At 41.7% G+C, this 19,379-nt stretch overlaps 1 protein-coding gene across 2 annotated transcripts in view; it reads left to right on the top strand.

Moving 5' to 3' along the window:
* The window catches only part of unc5db (unc-5 netrin receptor Db), a 174,210-nt gene that overhangs the window by 87,035 nt on the left and 67,796 nt on the right, over positions 1–19,379 (top strand). For both annotated transcript variants that reach the window (XM_070965102.1, XM_070965101.1), the window contains exons 3-4: positions 14,814–14,957; positions 16,354–16,457. In XM_070965102.1, the coding sequence (XP_070821203.1) occupies positions 14,814–14,957; positions 16,354–16,457 (248 nt within the window). The remainder of the gene's footprint in view (positions 1–14,813; positions 14,958–16,353; positions 16,458–19,379) is intronic.

Genomic DNA, 19,379 nt, shown 5'->3' with positions numbered 1-19,379 from the left:
TCTCACCAAATTTTGGAAACACTCCACGGGGCACCCGCTGGGAGAGCTGACTGATCCCCTGGGTCCTGGGTATAAACTGGTCCCCTCCCACCCATATGTCCGGGACAGTCGGGGGAGCCGTCATTCATCTGCGTAGCCTCTCTTGGCACTTCCCTAATCGTGATTACTGCCTCCATCCTGGGAGTGTGGGAGAAAATCAGCATCCACCTGACTCTGTCAGGGGGAAACTCTTTATCCTTGTTTGTTCTAAAAGAGGAGACGTGTTTATGCTGTTAGGACTCGCACATTCTCCTTTATGTGATTTTAATTGAGACAGTTAAGCCTCCCTTGGAGGAATCTGGCTATTAAGCACTTGAAGTTGCACACAAATATGTTTCCATATAGAATCCCAGTGTTCAATAGTAATCCATGGAGCAGACAGAAAGTGAAGGCGGGGGGGTCGTTGACCTTTCTTTCCAGCATCTGTGGAGTGTGAATGTTATCATCGGTGAACAGCAAACAGACAAAGCTCTCGCCTTCATACACTGCAGAAGGTGTGTGTGTGTGTGTGTGCGTGTGTGTGTATGTGTGGGGTGGGGGGATGGGTGGTATTTGGGTGTGTGTGGAGAAGTGGGTAGTATTTATCTTTGTGTACATATTGTCATTTGTGTGTTCATCTGAGTTATGCACTATGTGTGCAGTTCAGCCATCTGGGTACTGTATGTGTGTAATATGTTGTTTGTACTGCCTGTATTGTTATTGCATGTACACACTGTACATAATGAGACAGAGCGTGTGTATATTTTGTTTGTTTGTGTGTGATTTGATACGAGGATGTGTGAGTGTTTGTGTGTCTACATTAATTAATGCATGTGTGTTGGTGCACATACTGTATGTATCTTTATACGGTGGTTACACTGTGTATGCATAGTGTAGGTGTAGTTAGTGGTGTGTGTGTGTGTGTGTGTGTGTGTGTGTGTGTGTGTGTGTGTGTGTGTGTCTGCTTGTCTGTCTGTCTGTCTGTGCATGTGGACCGCAAAGGCCTGACTAAAGCAGATAAATGGCCTCTCCTGCAAAGCAGCCCAGGGGGGCTTATTGTCGGTGTGTGTGTGCGTGCACGTGGTCGATGGGGACGGGGACAGGGTTGCGGGGTGGATGAAGGGTTGAGCTTGGCAAACGGGCGGTGACACCTTACCACCCTTTTAGCTACTCTGCTGACTTTTCCAGCGTGGCGTGTATATCTCAGGCGGAAACATAATGGCCTCTAAAGCCAGGATTGATGTTATCGTTGCCACGGGGTTGCTTTGTGAGCCAGTTAATGGGGTTGTTAACCGAATGTGGCCCGGACAATGCACCTCACACACACATACACACACACCCTCCTCCCACTGCTATCTACTCCCGGGGGTAAAAGAGAGGGTTATAACTTCTCGTTTTCCTAGAGATGATTTTATTTAGCCTTACCGCATGTTTGCTGCCAGGGCTGAGGACTCGGCTGTAAAGGTTTCATTTTTTTCTTTTTTTTTTTTACGAGTGAGAAAGGAGCCCTTTGTCGCTGCTGATGAGTCAGCGGGTTCAACTTTAATACCTGAGCCGTCACAGGAGTATCGATGCATGCACTAGTGCTTTTATATCCAATTTTGACCCTTGGGAAGGTGCTTGGTGACACTTACCTGAGCAAGTGAAGATGCAGAACAACTTCAGGAGCTGCTCAGTGCTGCATGATTTCACGAGGACAAAATTCAGGACTGCAAGGTTCACTTTTCGTGTTTGATTGTTGATGTTTGGAAAGGAAGGTGGAGGGACTACATACAGCAAAAGTCCCTGGCTGGAATCGAACCGAGAATGCTGATGCTCTCAGTTCACTGTTTTCCTCTCTGATCAATCGGCAGCGCTGCACCACAGTGTAGCGACAAAATGACTTGCACTTGCAGAGAGAATGAAGCTAATACAGGCATTAGTTACACCATTTTTTTTCTCTAAAGTACAAAGGAGTATAGTCCCAATGAATAGAATTAATGTGCTCAATATGGTGTAGTCTAAAACAGGTTTTAGAGATGCTACCTGAAGCAGGAACAGAAAAGGGCTGAGTGAAACACAAACTAAACACCACCTCTCTCCCTCACTCACTCCCTGCAAGCACCACTGCTGAATCCAGTTACAGAGAAACCACTGAAGTTAGTGATGGCTTTTCACTTGAGTGTGCTGACTCCATGTATCAGTCTGCATGAAGTTCCCCACCCAGACACAGACAGAGGAATACAAAACAACTTTTCCTTGTTCTTTGTTTATCAGCCACTGTAGTTCTAATTGCTGCTGTTTCCCACCATCACTGTACAGCCTCACTTCTGTTCTGGCCGTCTCGTAACACTGCAGGATCAGTTGTTAGTGGTATGTTTTGGGTTCGTCAGGCATGATTTCACGTTTTGCAGGCTTGAAATTGGGTATCATTTGAAGGAGACACAGCTGTGGGTTGGGACTGTCTCTGGTTGCACTGCTAAGAAGTGGGCACTGGGCCTAATGGGAGGTTGGGAGATAAAAGTTTCTCTTTTCTTGGAGGAATAAAAAATGATACGCTATCAAATATCCTTTCCCAAAAATATAGGTGAAATAGACTCTGATGACTCGACTCTATGCATGTGTGTGTTCTGTGTGCGGGCCAGTTTTGCTGGTATGCATTATGAATGTGGGCAGAGTGAAATGGTGGCTAATCTGGGGATTCATTTTGAACAAAGCCTCAATACTTTTAAGTGCTCTGGTTACTGAACAGCAGGGAGAGTTTTCAGAACAGCACCTGCAAGACTCTTCTGTCAGCGTTCAGTCCTGGTGTGGATCAGCCTTACTTGGCGAGCTGGAGCGGACATAACGAGACCCTGATGCAGGATGACACTAATGTGCTAATGCTGCTCTGAAATCTAAAGTGTAATGTCGTCCGTTTTACTTTAACAAGTCTGCTGTGGCTCTTACAGCATGTGGGTGGCACACAGGGAAGCAGGCAAGCACATGGGCAAGACAGATAAAACAGAATGATTATTGGTTATTATTAGCCTTTGTCAGATAGACCTCTCAGTATCAAGATATCTTCCACTGATGAAGTGCACGCAGTAAAAATGCATGAACATGGACGTTTTTGCCTTGGATTCAATCTTTGATGAAAAGCTGTTCCAGAATCATAATTTAGAAAACTGTCCCTGTTGGTTTTTAGCATTAGATAAAGAGCTTCCATACTGATTTTACTGATTTTGAAAAGGCAGCACAGCGGGGCCGTTCTGTGGAGAGTGTGGGTGGGCTCGGCAGTACTTAAGCATTACCAAAACTAAGCCGTGCTTCTAGTATCCAACACCAGCGTCAATGGGACCCATACTGGAAAAAAAGAATTAGTGCATTTCCTTCTCCTCTGCACCCCCTTAGTTTCTTGATAAATATTGTTGTTTCCTGTGATTTAATATGCATGTGATGAAGTACAGAGATGTTGTAATGTATTATCTTTCTGCAAGTAACAGAACACCTTTCTAATAAGACTTCAGTATAATTATTATAACCAGTTATTAAGCTTTCAGTGGCTGTCACCTCTGTTAGATACAGCAGAGGTCAAGCAGCATGACATCACCTCCATAATGCTTCAATCTAACAACCACGACAAAATGAATTATCAACATAAACCACCATATTCTGAATACACATTACAAACACTTTTGGACAAACACTAATGTTACAAAGTAAGATTTTCATTTTGGAACGTAAAACAACAAACTTAACAAACTAGGGGGTCCAGCATGGCATGATGGGAAATGTAGGCTCCAGCTTTCAGCAACTTGGTGCAAAAGAGGTGTGTGTGTGTGTGTGTGTGTGTGTGTGTGTGTGTGTGTGTGTGTGTGTGTGTGTGTGTGTGTGTCTGCATGTGTGTGCACACTCCACCTAGGTTGCAAAATGTAGATAAATATATTTGCCTTTTTATAGGGCATCAAGCTCTCATCTCTGCGTGTATAGTTGGAAAAATCGACTTAAAGATTAAATAAATGCTTCAGGTCATAGTAACACCTAGGAGACACAGCTGAAAGACGAGTCTACATGGTGTGGACAGAGCTGCGGAGAGTTTATCTGCTGCGTGAATCATTCAAGCAGGAAAAACATATCTGATTAAGCTTGTCAGCAAAATTCCTGTCAAAACCAATCATGAAATAAGCAAACATTGACATGGAGACCAGATTATGCTTCTAAATACTGTAGTAGTGATAGTGTTATTATTACAAACCACTGTGTAACTTAAATATATAGCAAATATAATGCTAGTTGGACTTCTGCAGCTGTTCTGGTGAAAGTAATGCAAACGTAGTTTAATCAGTAATGCAGTACTTACACAGACAGTAATACAACAAAGTAACTTATTACTTTGTAATGAGGGTAAGTTGTGATGTGTACTATATTATATTTTGAAAGCTTCCTGATAATAATAATTAAGAGATAATGTTATAAAGAAATGCTTCATGTTTGGCAAATCATTGGGCGCTGACAAAAATTCAGAAACATCACCTCAGAAACCACAACATGTCTTTAAAGATACTAATCTGACGTCGTCAGATCCTAATCTGATGGTCAGATCCAGTCGCTCCAGTCGTTCTCATAACAAGTTTTTAAAATGTTCAGTATTTACGTTGGATGACGTCACTTGTGTGTTACCCGAGGGAAATGTGCTGGTGAGTAAACAGCTTTACCTGAAGTGCACTCACCTCCAGTTCCTCAGGCTCTGTGGGCTGTGTACTCCTACACGCCTCTCCATCTTTTTGGCCTTTCCAACACAAGTCTTGCTGCATATAAACAGTGCAAGATGCTGGTTGCAGGCCATGTTTGTTTTGGTACAAGAATATGCAACAGTTGGATTTCTTGTTGGATTTGCTGAGTTGTCTACCTCCAGAGCTCCAGTGGTTCAGTGGGTTGTCTGGTGTATTTAAGGTTTATGCTCTCTCCTGACTGTTAAAAAGAAAAAAAAATCAGTGCAGCTTTTTGGAAACAATCTGTATGTGTAGTTTGTCTGGTCTTTGTAGGTCTCAGCTAGGCTTCAGGTTTGTTCAAGTGTTGGGAGATCCACTCCAAACTGATCTTGCTCTCTCTGAAATCCAGTGAGCAGGTTAGAAATCTAGGTATTATCTTGGATACGGAGCTCAATGTCACAAGGCACATTCCAAGTACAACTAGGACGACACTTTCCCACCTAAATAATTACAAAGTTAAATTAATCTCATCTCAGTTAGATGCTCAAAAACTGGTTCATGCATTCATCTCCTCTCGGGGAGATTACTGTAATGCCCTTCCTGCAGGACTTCCCAAAAAACTGGGACATCTCCAGCTCATTCACAGTACTGCAGCCAGAGTACTCACTGGGACAAAAAAACTGAACATATTACACTTTAGAGCTGCTCTTTTAAATGCAAACTGAAGACCTACCTGTTCTCTCAGGACTACAGCTGGCCAGTGCCTCCATCTGTCTGTCTCTCAGTCTCTCTCTCTTTGGGTATGTATGGGTGGGTATGTTTATTTTGGGTGGAGGGCAGAGGATGAAGAGGTTGTTTAAAATGTCGCCTTTATATATATTCAAATGTGTATTTGTGTCCTATTTGATTTTGTTTGTGTTTGTTGTGCGAGACGCACATTGAGCTGACATTGTAGGAAATGTACTTGTTCTCAGTTTTAAACAACATTGTCAAGAGATGAGGTGAGGAGAGGTGTCTGTAAAAAACATTTTATGTTATATTCATTTGATCACCTTGTTAACAGTATCCCATTCATTCATTCATTCATTCATTCATTCATTCATTCATTCATTCATTCATTCATATCCTATTCATTCTTTTTTTGAATTACACAGTTAGTTTGGGGTCCTGTGCATGTACTTAAGAGCTGACTTTTGTTTAAATTTAGTTTCCTTTAAAAATAAATCAAGGTTTAGTGGGTCACAATTGAGGTAAAAGGCAGTGGAAAAAAACTGGTGCTGTAATTAGCCGTGCGGGTGCCACCACTTGACACACTTACACAGCAAAACATCGCAATTAGCTGTTTGACTGCTTTCATTCTGCAGTTCAGCTTCCATTTGCAGACATGACTGCTGCCCAGCTGCATTCAAAATAACCCCGTCCAAACCCTTATGTTTTCTGACATGAATTTAATTCAATTCATTAATAAATGACTGGCCCAAAATTTGACCTCAACATGTTGAATTTTGTAGATAATGTAATAGTGAATGAGTTAATGCAATTGGAGTGCTGCTGATAAAGAGAGTACATGTGCAGGTTATTCACAATGAACTGGATGCAGCATATGTACCAAATTTCATAGATGAGAACACGTCTACAGAAACACAACCTGTGGCACCACGTTGAGCTCTTGATAAATAAAGCGGTTGTGATTTCAGTTCGATTAGCTTTATTAGCTTGCAGGCACAAGTGCAGCAGACCATCACAACCAGTGGAGATACGAGCACCTGTTCATTTAGTGTTCTGTGCATCAGTAATGGGATCTGCAGAGCTCCTGAATGGCATCAAAAAGGAGATGACAGAAAAACATGCTGATAAGAACATCGTGAGCATATACACACAGAGTGTGATTTGCTGGGCGATGTGAAGGGGGGGTCCATTCTTTTCCTGGCTGCCACATTGGGGGGAGTCCTCTCAAAGTGACTATGAGCACATATTTTGCATACTTGTCATAAATTCACTCACTGATACGACAACAGTTGGACGATGAATCAATGAATAGCATCTGTTCCTTTCAGACTGTTTTTTTTTTTTTTTTGTAAACCAGCCAGAGAGGTTTATTGAGTAGAAAAGAGGCTCTGATCGATGGTGGGTACATGTCAAACCCACTAACTCAACAGCCACCGTCATAATTTACTTGCAGTTGCCTGGAGGTTAGCAGCAATTTCACACCTTGATTCCAAGACATGGAGGCTAACAGCTGAAGGTGGCGGCAAACGTCTTCACTAAACCCTTCAATTCCTCACCAACCATGTTCATTTACATACATAAGCTCATGAGAATATAATCATGAAATGGCACCAGAATGATGATAATGACGGACCCTGCTGTACACATAATATTGCTGAAGCTGTGAATCCAGTGAACAGGACAATGAACACTGGTTACAGATGGTATTTTATGGATTACTTTTCAAGGCAAAGCTGTGACATTCAGGACTTTCATTCATTAGTTGACTCCTTTTTGATGAGCCAGCCTCAGCCAGGGGTATAATTTTCACCTTGGGTTGGGGTAATATGTCGGCCTCACTTTTATCATTACAGTTTGATTCATTTAGTAAAAGACGGCTAAACCACTGTGTTTTCTTTCTGTCAGGCGGAGACGGTGTGCGCTAATCAAAGTGTTAAAAGGATCATATGTCACCTTCAGTTATTACTATGTGCTCACTGCAATTAAGCTTTACAAGCAAGTTATTTGCTGAGTTTTTGCCTCAGATTTTGCCTGTGCACAAGCTGCCTCACCCTTTTGATTAGGATTGTCAGGGTTGCATGCAGCTTGTGAGGCTGCTCTACACACTGAAAAAAATTTGGAGTGACATTTACTCAAAAAAAGCTAGGCAAGTTTTTCCACACAGAAATCCCTTGTAATTTTTACTCAGGATAATTCTAAGTAGCATTTACTTCCTAAAAACACCTTTTCTTTACAAAAAATACTCAAGTAAATCTCACAAGCGGTACACACCTATTGGAAGTAAATTTTACTCAATTACCATTGCATTTTAATTGCAAAATCCAATTAAATGTTTCTGGTGGTTCTTACTCTTATTTAACTAAGATTTTCATTGTTTAATTCTATGAAATGATTAAGTAATATTTACTTGAATTAAATTTAATTTATGACTTCACATTACCACAATAAATTTGTTGCCATTTCTGTGAAGTGAATAAATAAACATTTTGAATTTTTCAAATGGACATTTTATTTTCCCATTTGCATATGTATGTCTACATAACATAACCTTCCTTTGGTGTACATGAACAAGGATTGAAACACACACCTCACACACACCTCTGTCTCATTACAGACACCCACTCACGCACGCATGTGCATGCACGCACACACACACTCCTGTCCACAAACAATAGGGCTGAGAAACAGTGAACATCTTTTAAAATCTAATAAACACAGCCTTTATATTGCAGGTGAGGAATCCCACATACTAAATGGAGAATTAGTGTGAATATCCTCTTTAAAAAAAAACATGACCTGCTGCTGACACTTTCTTCCAAATGTTCACAGATTTCTAAAAATCGGGGAAGAAGTGTCCGTCACAGAATAATAGTTTTTTACACTTTCAGAAACGACACACACATGCATGCACACACACTGTGGCAATTTCACATATGTAGGGTATTCCTTTCTTTTAAACCTCAGAACAATGAAGAGGTGTCACTGCAACAACAGCAACTTAATCAACTGTGTACTAACACTGGATCGCTGTGATCACAGAAGGAAATGTGAGAAGAACAAGAACTAAAAACCTTTCCTTTCCACATGGATTCAAAACACTGCACCACTGTACACACTCATGCTAGTAATTTCCTGTGGAGAGCCTGGACTTTTGAAGACATTTTGAGAGCATCAAGCTCAAGAAGCATTTTCTGAAATACCTCAAATGTGTATTTGAGTTTCAGTGGGTAACTCAGATTGACTGCATAAATGACACCTATGAGGAGCAGGCAAGCATTTGCCACACTCCTGCAGTCCTCCAACACCTCTTTCCCCTCTATGACTACAGACACGTAGCTGGGGTCTTGGCGTTCCTGTTCCAGGTTCTGACGGATGACGATGATTTTCATCAAGTGTTGACTGCAGTCCTCCTTCACTGCCTCTTGGCTGACATCCTGTGAAAACATGTACAACTAGAATTAGAAATCAATGGCTGAGTCTAGATTTCAAACAGTTTATGAAAGGAAGGTTGAATAACATGGAACAGTTAAAAATGCCTAGATTGTTGCAGATGCAGAGACATACCATTGGGGAGAATTTGAGGTTAGTGTAAAGAGATGCATGGAAATATAAATACACCACAGTGAACCACAATTCAGTGTAGAGGACGGTGAGATAATCCTTGTGGATGCCTCACTGTGATCGAACTACAAATACAACTTGAAGAAAGGACATGCATGCCAGCTTCTGCTTGTCCCAGTATGAAGGTAAACATGGAAAAAAGAAAACAATCAAGGCACCGAGGATGGTTGTAATCAAGATTGTCTGGCCGGCCAGCTTCATCTTTTTCGTCACGTTTTTACTCGTCCGTTTATAATGAACAGAGATTTTAGTGTTTTAGTTGACAAAATTAACACTGCTCACAACCTCTGCAGTTGTGAGTTGATCCCCCTCCTGTCTCACACAACCTGTATACACGACTCTCGGCAGCAACATACACACACGCGCGCGGACGCGATATTCCTCTCAAATGCGGGTATCCGGTTTTGCACTTGTTTTCATCCAAACTTTGCAAACATGGACGGGAGTTGCAGAAGACTATGGGGCGACACAGACACATTAAACTTACAAACAAGGTTGGGGCAGAGGACTAGTTGACCAGTGGGATCGAACGGGCGGGCTGCGGCTCGCGCTCGAGTTTTGTAGGCACGTCCAGTTTGAACCCAACTTTGAATTTGACCAGCGAAAGTGGGGGTTGGGTGGGTCTAGGTCATACCAGACAGCATAATTAGGCTACATTCGCTCAGCGTTAAAGTTATATCTGTTAAACGTTTATCATACCATGCAAGCCAGCCATTCCACCCAGCAACACATCCAACTTTGATAAAACCACAGCTTCCAGGCAAAAACGACAAGTGCGCTAGCTAGCTAACATTAGCAGAAGGACCACAACGAAAAACGAGCCGCACCGGCTTACACAAAAATAACACATAAAACGGACCTTACAAAGTTTGTGTGCTTGTTAGGTTTTGTCGAGACTTACCTTCGCGGTTCCATGCCGACTAAATCCCACTGCTGGTCCACAGTCTCAGGTGTTCACATGTGCGAGGGAAGAAGCACTACACAGCACAGCCTGCAACGAACGGCCTCTGACGTCATACACCGAGTGCAAAGGAGGTTGCCAGGTTCACTGATATCACCCAAGTACATTTTACTTGCACATTTCAACTAATAAAGTTAATAGAGTCGTTTAGTGAATAGTACTTGAAATAAAGAGTAAAATTTATATGCAAAATCGAGGATACATTCTGACAAACAAACACCAAGTAACAAACCATATGAAAACCGACATTTTAAAGTAAAAGCACTCAAATGTTATTTGTTTGTAGAATTATATACATAATTGAAGTAATAATTACAGGGACAAAAAATCATTTTTTTCAGTGCAGACACTACTAAAATCTTCTGTGATTTTTATTCGAGATAATTCATCTAAAAAGAGTGCTTATACTGATCATTAATCAATGAGAAAGCAACAAAAGACAGAGCTCTCTGTGGAGATTAAACATGTATTGAGTTCAAAGGTGCATTGTTGACATTAGAAATGGTAGTTTGAGTTTTTTGCATGTATTAAAAGTATCAGGTCTCTATCAAGGTGATATTATAATGCAGCAAATTATGTTTTTTTTTATAAATTAACTAATAGGGAAGGGTGAGATTAATTATCATGTGTTATTTGCTAAAGAATATAAATCTATATAATTAAAGAAAATAATTCTATTACTTGTACAGCATATAATTGGGGGTTTTTCTTTCTTCCTCTCTTTTTTTTTTTAAATTTATCTTCATTGCACAAATTCAAAACCATCAAGAGGAAATGACAGTGACCAGAATTTGAAATTAATTTATGCCTAGAGCGCCCACTGATGTTTTGTGTCTTCTGCCCACCGCTGAACGATTCAACCCACAGTCAACCAGTTCATTTAGAACCATTGTTTAGGCACAGAAATTTTTAAGTCTGTCATCCCTTTCACTGGTCCGTTGTGCAAGAAGTCATATTACTTCAATGACAATATACAATATGGTGTTTGTCAGTTAGTGTCCTCTAGTGGGACCCATAAGAATGTTCTAAAACTGACTCAGATGCACTTTGTCTTATCAGCCTTGCCTTTTATTAAGGTTTGACTGAATACAGGCAACTGCAAGTACTTGATCAAGTTAAGAAAATGTCAAGCAAGACTGCGTTTCAAATGTAGGTGACTTGAGGTGTGTGAACAAACAACCAATGCTGCCAATTTTCAGGTGAGGATTGTCTCTTTTTGTTATGTGGACAAAGTTTGACAGAATACTCCGTGATTTGACATATGGTAACCAGACATAAGCTTTGCCTTGATTACCTATCAACCTATTAACTACTTTACAAAAGATTTTCTTCCATTTCTTCTCCAATTGATTTGTCAGCAAAATATTTAGTGTGTTAATAGCCATTTTTGCCAAACATGAAAAAAAAAAAAAAGATTAAAAAGTAAGATGGTGTTCTGTTGTCGAGTTTTACAAGCAACACTCATTCCAATGGCCAAAACAAAATTAGGATTTTAGTTCAACTTGACAGACAGAGACATGTCCCATCACTGTAGTTCTTATATCCCTAAAACACTGACATCTCCTGTCTCTGTTGACATAGGGATATTTGCTGTGTTTGTAACCTTGGGACATAAAAACTTTACTTTCTTCATGAAAAGTGTAGAACGTGTCTAGTAACAGGTACATGTCAAATGATGACATGTCTGAACAGCTGAACTCATCCTGATAAATAACAATCTATGGCATCCCCAGCTAAGATGTAGTAATTTTGCTGTAAGACTGTAAATGAGTAAAAACCAAGCAGAAAGAAAGGGTTCAAAGGATTAATCTAGACCCTTATCTCACTTTAATAACATCCAAACAGATATTTGAATGAAGCATCGTCAGTGCAATGAGAGCCAGTGAGGGTGACAGAGTCTAATTCCCTCTGCTTCAGAGCCAGTGGAGCTTCATTTTGGGTTTGCCAGTACATTGGGCAGATATTGCCATTTTCTAAAAAGCCTAATATTGATCTATGGGATAGCACTCCATTCCTATCTTACCTTTATTGGATGGTTAACAGAATAGAACCAGAGGAAATTTGTGGACAGGGAGAGAGAAAGATGACATGGGACAAAAGTTTTCTGCTCAACTTGAACCCATGAAGTTGAAAGCTGAAAAGCAGAAATGATCCAGAAATGCGACGATTTAATGAAATTTTTGTCACCCACATCCAAGTTAATAAGTAAGGCTATGGCAAAGCTTTCAGCAGCAACACTCTCCTCTTCTCTGGGTCTCAGAACAGCCAGAAACTCAGTTCTTATTTCAGCCATCTTGCCAGTCTCTCTCTGAGTGATTCAGCCTTTTTGGATGGATTTATCAAGTGACTCAGGAAACTGCGAGGAGGGGATTGGGGAGGAGAAGAGATCAAGTGGTTTACTCTAATGAGCCCTGTCAACAGCGTTCTCCCTATAAACAAATAGGGCTGACAGATGACACAGTGGCAGCACTCGTCTCCGTCTCTCCGGCAAACCACCTGTCGACGGCAGTTTGGACTCCAGGAAATGTGTCGCTCTGTCGGGAAAGCTTACTGGCGACTTTTCTCTCCCTCTCCATTAGTCTGTCTGTCATCCCTCTCTTCTTCTTTTTTTCTAAAACACAGACTCACACTTTTTAGGCCATGATGGAAAGTCATTAGTCATTATTTTCTCCGTTGTCTCTCTTCCCACACATACACTGTCACTTGCCAGCTCTCTGCCACTGCTCGAGAAATTATGAATTATGCTTGTGTCTCACTCTCTACAGGGGCTGTGACTAGGAGGCACCAGCCATAGAGCTGCTGCTTTGTTTATTCCTCTTCTAGGGCTTTTTTCTCCAGGCCCGTCAATCCCATTTCAAACTGCCTTGGTCACTAAACACACCACAGTGCACCGTATTGAGACAAACTGCCAATACGTATCAGCATTTTACAACTTCTCAGCCGTGTTTGGTGGGACAAAAAGGAAGAAGCCCAATTTTCCTGCTGCTGTCATTTACAAAGCAGAGACCGCCCACCATTAAATGTTCTCCATTTCTTAATTTTACCAAGAATGCCAGCATGGATCCATTGGCTTAGTCCCGCAGCCATTCACTCCGCTTTAATTGGTATTCACTCAGAAGCCTGCTCAGCGTTTCACAAGCTGTGCAGCCGCAGTATGAGGCTGTTTGACCTCAGTAAGAGCGTGTCAGATTATAGTGTTATTTATAAGAGAGAGTGGATGCACAAGAGCCAGAAGAGTCAGGGGTGGAGGGGTTTGGGTATTGGTCTTTTCCAGTCCCCAGCACACTGCACATCTCTTGCCTCTAATCCAGCTGTGGGTATAAGTCCCACAGGCTGCAAAAGGCTCTGAGGAGCATTGAGAAAGCACATGTGACAGGCCCTAAGCCGATGACTCAGATTAAAATGGGTGCTGTATACCCATCTGAAACTATAGGGTGACGAACATTTCCCACTGGGGGTTGTTGCCTAAGAGGATTTTTCAAATAGAGAGTTTCTTATTTTCTCCTTCTTTAATGCAGAATAAGAGCATTTTGTAGCATGCTGTGTTCACATGCCTTTTGTGTTACATAATATGGCATATTGTCCTTGTGTCGCTTGCACAGCGAGCCTACACATGCTCTTTGAAGTGGTTAAGTGTAGTCCAAATTATTAATGCTAATTCTGCTACAGCTGATTTAGCTTTCCTCTTGTTAGCTGCATTGAACACTCAAAACATACAGTAGAGGCCCCGAGGGACTGTGTTTCTGTCAATTTCCTTAGCGATGCTCTCAGAGCTTAACAGTGTGGGGGAGAATGCACTGAATTAGGAAGTGTGTCAGCCTTCCCTAAGAACTTATGCATAACTAATCCTGTAAAACCCATTGATCACTGATGCAAGCCTGTAGATGTATTGAGGTATTGATTAAATAGTCCGTAAGGATCCTGATTTAGAATGCATGGCTTTCCTACTTCAGGTTTCTCCTTTAAATGTAGTTCTGCATGTGGCCAAAACATGGCCTGACCTTTATGAACCTTACTGGTTGAACCCAATTTGAAAGCCCAACCCAACTCAAGACTTGGCTCTAAGGACAGCATGTTGGTCTTTCAATTGGTTGTTCTCACGCTTTTATCCAAACTGTATAATCTCAACAGCTATTGGACAGGTTGGGATGACATTTTTACAGACAGTCATGTTCCCCTCAGTATAAACTAGAATAACTTTGCTGACTGAGTTTTTATTCATCCAGCACTTTGATTTATGACCAAATACCTGCAAAACTAGTGAAAGTCCCACCAGCCTCAGCTGTATTTCATGTTTAGTGTCTCATTAGCAAATGTTTGCGTGCTAAACTACGATGTGTTAGCATTTACTGTAGCTCAAGAACTGAAGTACAGCCTCAAAGAGCAGCAACAATGCGAACACAAGAATCTAATGCACACCATAGTGTCTTACAATATTACATTTTCTGCTCTACCTGTTAGGACATAACAAAATCAGCTTTGACTTATCCTAATATTAGCCTGATGAATGTGGCAGTTAAATTCAGAGCTTTATTTCATCGATAGCTTGTTAAAAGTGTGTCTCTTGTTGTTTCCTTGTGGGAATTGCTGATGAGTGAGAAGGATAATAATAAAACTCTATCCCGCCTGAAGGGTTACGCAGCAAAATGGCCCTTACCTGACCCTCAATTTGATATGTTGTCTGGAACCACCAGGTTATTTGATAACCAACCAGACTAACCAAATCAAAAGCAGGTCAGGTCAGATCTCAGGGCATCTAGCATACTTTGTGTTTATAGTCTCTAACTATCCTACCTTCTCTGCTGTCCCAGGGCTGAAGGTGCGCGAGGTGATGATCAACGTGTCCCGTCAGCAGGTGGAGGATTTCCACGGCCCCGAGGACTACTGGTGTCTATGTGTGGCCTGGAGCCACCTGGGCACCTCCAAGAGTCGCAAGGCTACAGTCCGCATCGCCTGTGAGTATGGAAACATCTCAGTCTTTGTCTATGGCCTCACTGACTTTCAAAGAATCACTTCAGACTTTTCATTCAACCCTTACTATATGTTGATGAAACAACTGAACCTCAGACTTCCAGTCAAACTCACATGTTTTTCATTTATGGTGCAAACATCAAATGGACCAGGATTAAATGACGTATAGTATATGATCAAACAATGGACCCGACCACTGCTTGTATCCCATTGTTTATTGCAACCACCAGAGCAGAGGATAAATGGAAAAAATCATTGAAGATAATTTATGCAGATAAAAACATAAAGACTTCAAGTGCAGTGAAGTAAAACATGACTAGCTGTCAGTCACTGGGAAAAAGCTTTTAATTTTCCCCTGGAGGTCTCAGTGTTATTATGATGACGCAGAATGACAGGTCACCAAAACTGATTTACAGGGTCTGTCCGTGTGACTTTAACCCCTGACAGACTGGAGCTAAAAGGACAATGTTTACATATCTTCTTTGGTTTGGACCGAACTGTGAGAGCTGACATTATCTTAACAGAGACTGGATCAGATTTATCAGTGGTGAAATAGTCAATTCCCAGAAACCAGTGCTGTCTGATCAAGTTTAGACACAATCAACTATTCACAGCTGGTGTTGTCCAAATCCAATACTGCTGCCAGAGGATGTTATAGGTTATCTAAGAGTTCTCCTCTGTGTTGAAGTTAGTATTTTAACTTGATGTTGGCCCTGAGGAGAAAACTGAGAGAATTCACATACTAAAGATGCCTTTTCCTATCCTTTGAGGAAAGTAAGAAATTGAGTTCAAAGGTGATGTGATGTCAAAATCTGTATCTGCTTGGATTTGCATATCGTTGTGTTTGCACTTGCATTGCACTTACCTACCTGTCAGCTGAACTGAGGTTTTGAGGCACTTTTATAGAGTTTTCCTCCTTGTTTTTCGATGCTGTATATGCAGAGAGTCTCTCATGATCCTAGGCTACATGAGACCCTTTCACAGCCCATGTTGAAATTTGAAAGGCACAGCCAGACTTTGAAAAAAGGCTGACATTTTAAAGGTTTTCAGTGAATAACTGCAGCGCAATAACCTATCAAAGGCAGGCAAAAAGAACGGAGAATGGACCCTGTCACTATTGTATGCACATGAATGCCCAGGATGATCAGAGCAATACTCACACACTTCGTCCATCCAGTCTATCCTCCAAACCACCTTGTCAACAGATTACCTAGCACAGGGCCATGGGATCCTCCCTATCGTCCACGGGTTGTAGAGGGTTTTGAAGGTCATGGTGTGCAGAGCCGGGGGCAAGCCGGCATGTTAGCCACCGAAGAGGATTGAGGCCAGGCTGACCGTAACACATGACACCTGACAGCTGCCTCTTATCTCTCTACACAGACCTGAGGAAAAACTTTGAGCAGGACCCCCAGGGGAAGGAGGTGCCAATCAACGGGATGATCGTTCTGCACTGCCGCCCCCCAGAGGGAGTGCCTATGGCGGAGGTAAGGCCTTCGCTCTCTGCTTCTCCTCTCCTGAAAGAGGAGAAGCTTATACTCCCACTGAGCAGAGAAGATCAGCCTCAGAGTGGCTGTCCTTATTCTGCGACAGAAATTCTCTGCTCAGATTTTCACCTCAGCTCTGCTTTCTCTGACCTTTAAGAGAGTGATACAGCTGAGTTGGATGCCAGCGATAAGCCCACATAAACATTTAGAAATGAAGGTGTTGGTACCAAAGCCAGGTAGGCACACCTGAGATGAAGAGGATTCACAGCATACACTTGAATCAAATCTCCCCCAGACAACTGGATAATGTATCAATAAAATACAAACAGCAGAGACTCAGGGATTTTCTTCTCAAATTCAGTTTATAGCACCATTAGCCTCGCGAGTCCACACTGTGAGAAACATCTGGCTTAAAGTGGGACAGGCCACAAAGTGATGGTCCAATTACAATTTTGGAGAATGATTTAAGGGGGAAGGGGCTTGCTCTTTCTCCTGCTGGATTCCACAGTTTGATCCATCAGCAGCTGCAACTGAATGTTGATGAGAACTAAAGATACCAGGTATTTTTCACCAGACTGGAATATTGGTTGCTTTTTGACTTCCTGTCCATGCACACCAGTATCCCAGCTGTTCTCCAGTCTTGTCCTCTTGTGGATCATTTATGGAGTGATGATCACAGTGATCATGACAAACCGCATTATTCATCTCCCCGTATACATGGCTCTTATCATCTGCGTCAGTACAGGTTTGTCTTTGGCATCATTCAGAGAATCTGCCATTTTGGTACCAGCTGGGTTGCTGTACCTTCACAGCTGAGCATAGTTGGGTTTCTGTCTGCCAAGATTGTGACGCATTTATGCCACATCACACTGCAGCCTCACACTGCCACTTGTGGATATAATGATCAGATGCAAAGATACCAAAGTATCCCAGTTGCTGTTGGCGTACTCCAATTAACATATTTAGGTTTCTCAGAAAAAGGTTAAGGGTTTATCCAGGTTTCTGGAACCAGGTCTCTACTCCATCGAACAAGAGTCAAACCTGCATTGAGGGCCCAGCTGAACGGGTCGATGTGTCTCAGCTGACAGACTTTTATGTAGATTTGAAGTTGTTAAAAAAAAGTACAACTAAAAGCAAGCAAAAGTAGTAAAAAAATAAATAAATAAAAATGCAGTGCTAATCAATTAATATGAAAATGAATCAACAATGTTTTTATTTTTGTTTTTGCTTTTATTCATTGATGTTATTTTTGCAGTAAAGATGTGGGAAAAATTCTCTGGTTCCAGCTTCTCCATTGTGAATATTCCCGAGTTGCTGATCCCCATGCTGATGCTCAGCAATAGATCTGGGCAGAATAAGTCCATATCTGGTTGGTTAGACCTGTTTTTATTGAAGAATAGCATTGCTAACACATTTCATTCCATTCTTCACAATAAAAGAAGTATTCGGCTGATTTCTGATATTACAAACAGGATTGTCGCAGTGAAACTAAACCCCAAAGATTCAGGGAGAAGCTACAAAAGTACCAAGAGCAGAACACATAGAGGCAATAGCTGCAGACAGAGTGGAGATAGTCACAGGTTGAGGTTGAGGTCAACCATGCTGCCTAGCACGACCACAGCAGCCCAGCTCAGCAGCATTTAACAGTGTTTACCTGCTAAAGAGCGGTTAATTGTGATTTGTTGTTCCAATTTCTTTTAGCATTTAGCTCATACCTGATGGCAACTTAAATGGCAGCTCCCACTGTCTCACAGTGTGAGACCTGCAAGACTAATTTGTGGGGCAAACATAGTGTTCTCCGAATGCTAACTGTCATGTTCTGTCCAGTATTTGGTCCAGTGATAATCAGCATGCATGTGCAAGTGATTTGTGTAGATTTCGGTAGAGGTCAACCTGTGACGCTGTGCTGTAAAGGATTCAACATGGAAATGGAGGAGTGATGTCAGTGATGTCACAGTGGGGATAAAAATAGTTGAATCTGAGAGGTACAGACTGAATCGGATCCCACCATCTAGTCCTTTGTCAACACAAATGAGCCTGCCCACAAGAGATGGGAGTGAATAATGTAAAGAGCACGTGGCAGACATCCTCAGTCCAGTCAATATCAGTGCACCTCATCCGTGAAATATTGAGATGGCATCCGCGAGTGTGGTGGTGTGAGGTTTCAGAGTGCAACGGCGGGATGGATGCCACTATACTAAACACAGCGCAGGCCCAACAGAATGTGAGCCTGCGGTTTGCAGTGCAGGGTGTGTTTGGAAATCACCCTCGTCAGCAAGGGTGTCAGAGTGAGCTAATGAGTCTCCTGTCATTCACAATGGAGTCAGTTTGTGTGTGGCTCCAAAAATTTACTTAAGCTAGAGTCTGACACTTGGCAGGAATGTTTCCAGAAAAGAGAAGTAGGTATATTTGTGACATTAACCTTTCCATCCAATTACTCGTCCCATTAGACTCTAAAGTTTCATGCAACATTTGACATGTTTTTCTGGTGATTCTTTCATTTTCAGTTTGGTTTTGTTGGAGTGAGTATTGACATAACGTGAATATGAGATCATCAGCACTCACTTTTATCTAGTTGACACAGAGACATTTCTTCAATATAAGCTTTAGCACCGCAACCAACAATTATTATGAGTTTTTCTTTCAAGCTATTTTCTCAATGAATCATTTTCTCTATAAAATATCTAAAAATTGTCATTTCCTATGGTCCAAACTCTCATTTCCCCAACAGGCATGATTAAGGATACATAAAGATACTGCTTTGAATAATAACTTGTGTTAGCAAGTTTAACTGCTAGACACAAGATGCCATCTACCAGTGAAGAGTGTGTGTTTGCTAAACATTTCAGGTATTCACATCACACTTGTGCAAGTTACAAACTGATCCATGATTGGCCTCCGAAGCTGTAATGTCATGAAATG

This window comes from Chaetodon trifascialis, chromosome 6 (genome assembly GCF_039877785.1).
Source record: "Chaetodon trifascialis isolate fChaTrf1 chromosome 6, fChaTrf1.hap1, whole genome shotgun sequence".
Taxonomy (NCBI): Eukaryota; Metazoa; Chordata; class Actinopteri; order Chaetodontiformes; family Chaetodontidae; genus Chaetodon; species Chaetodon trifascialis.
The sequence above is the reverse complement of the archived record's forward strand: the minus strand, read 5'-3'. Positions and strand labels throughout refer to the sequence as shown.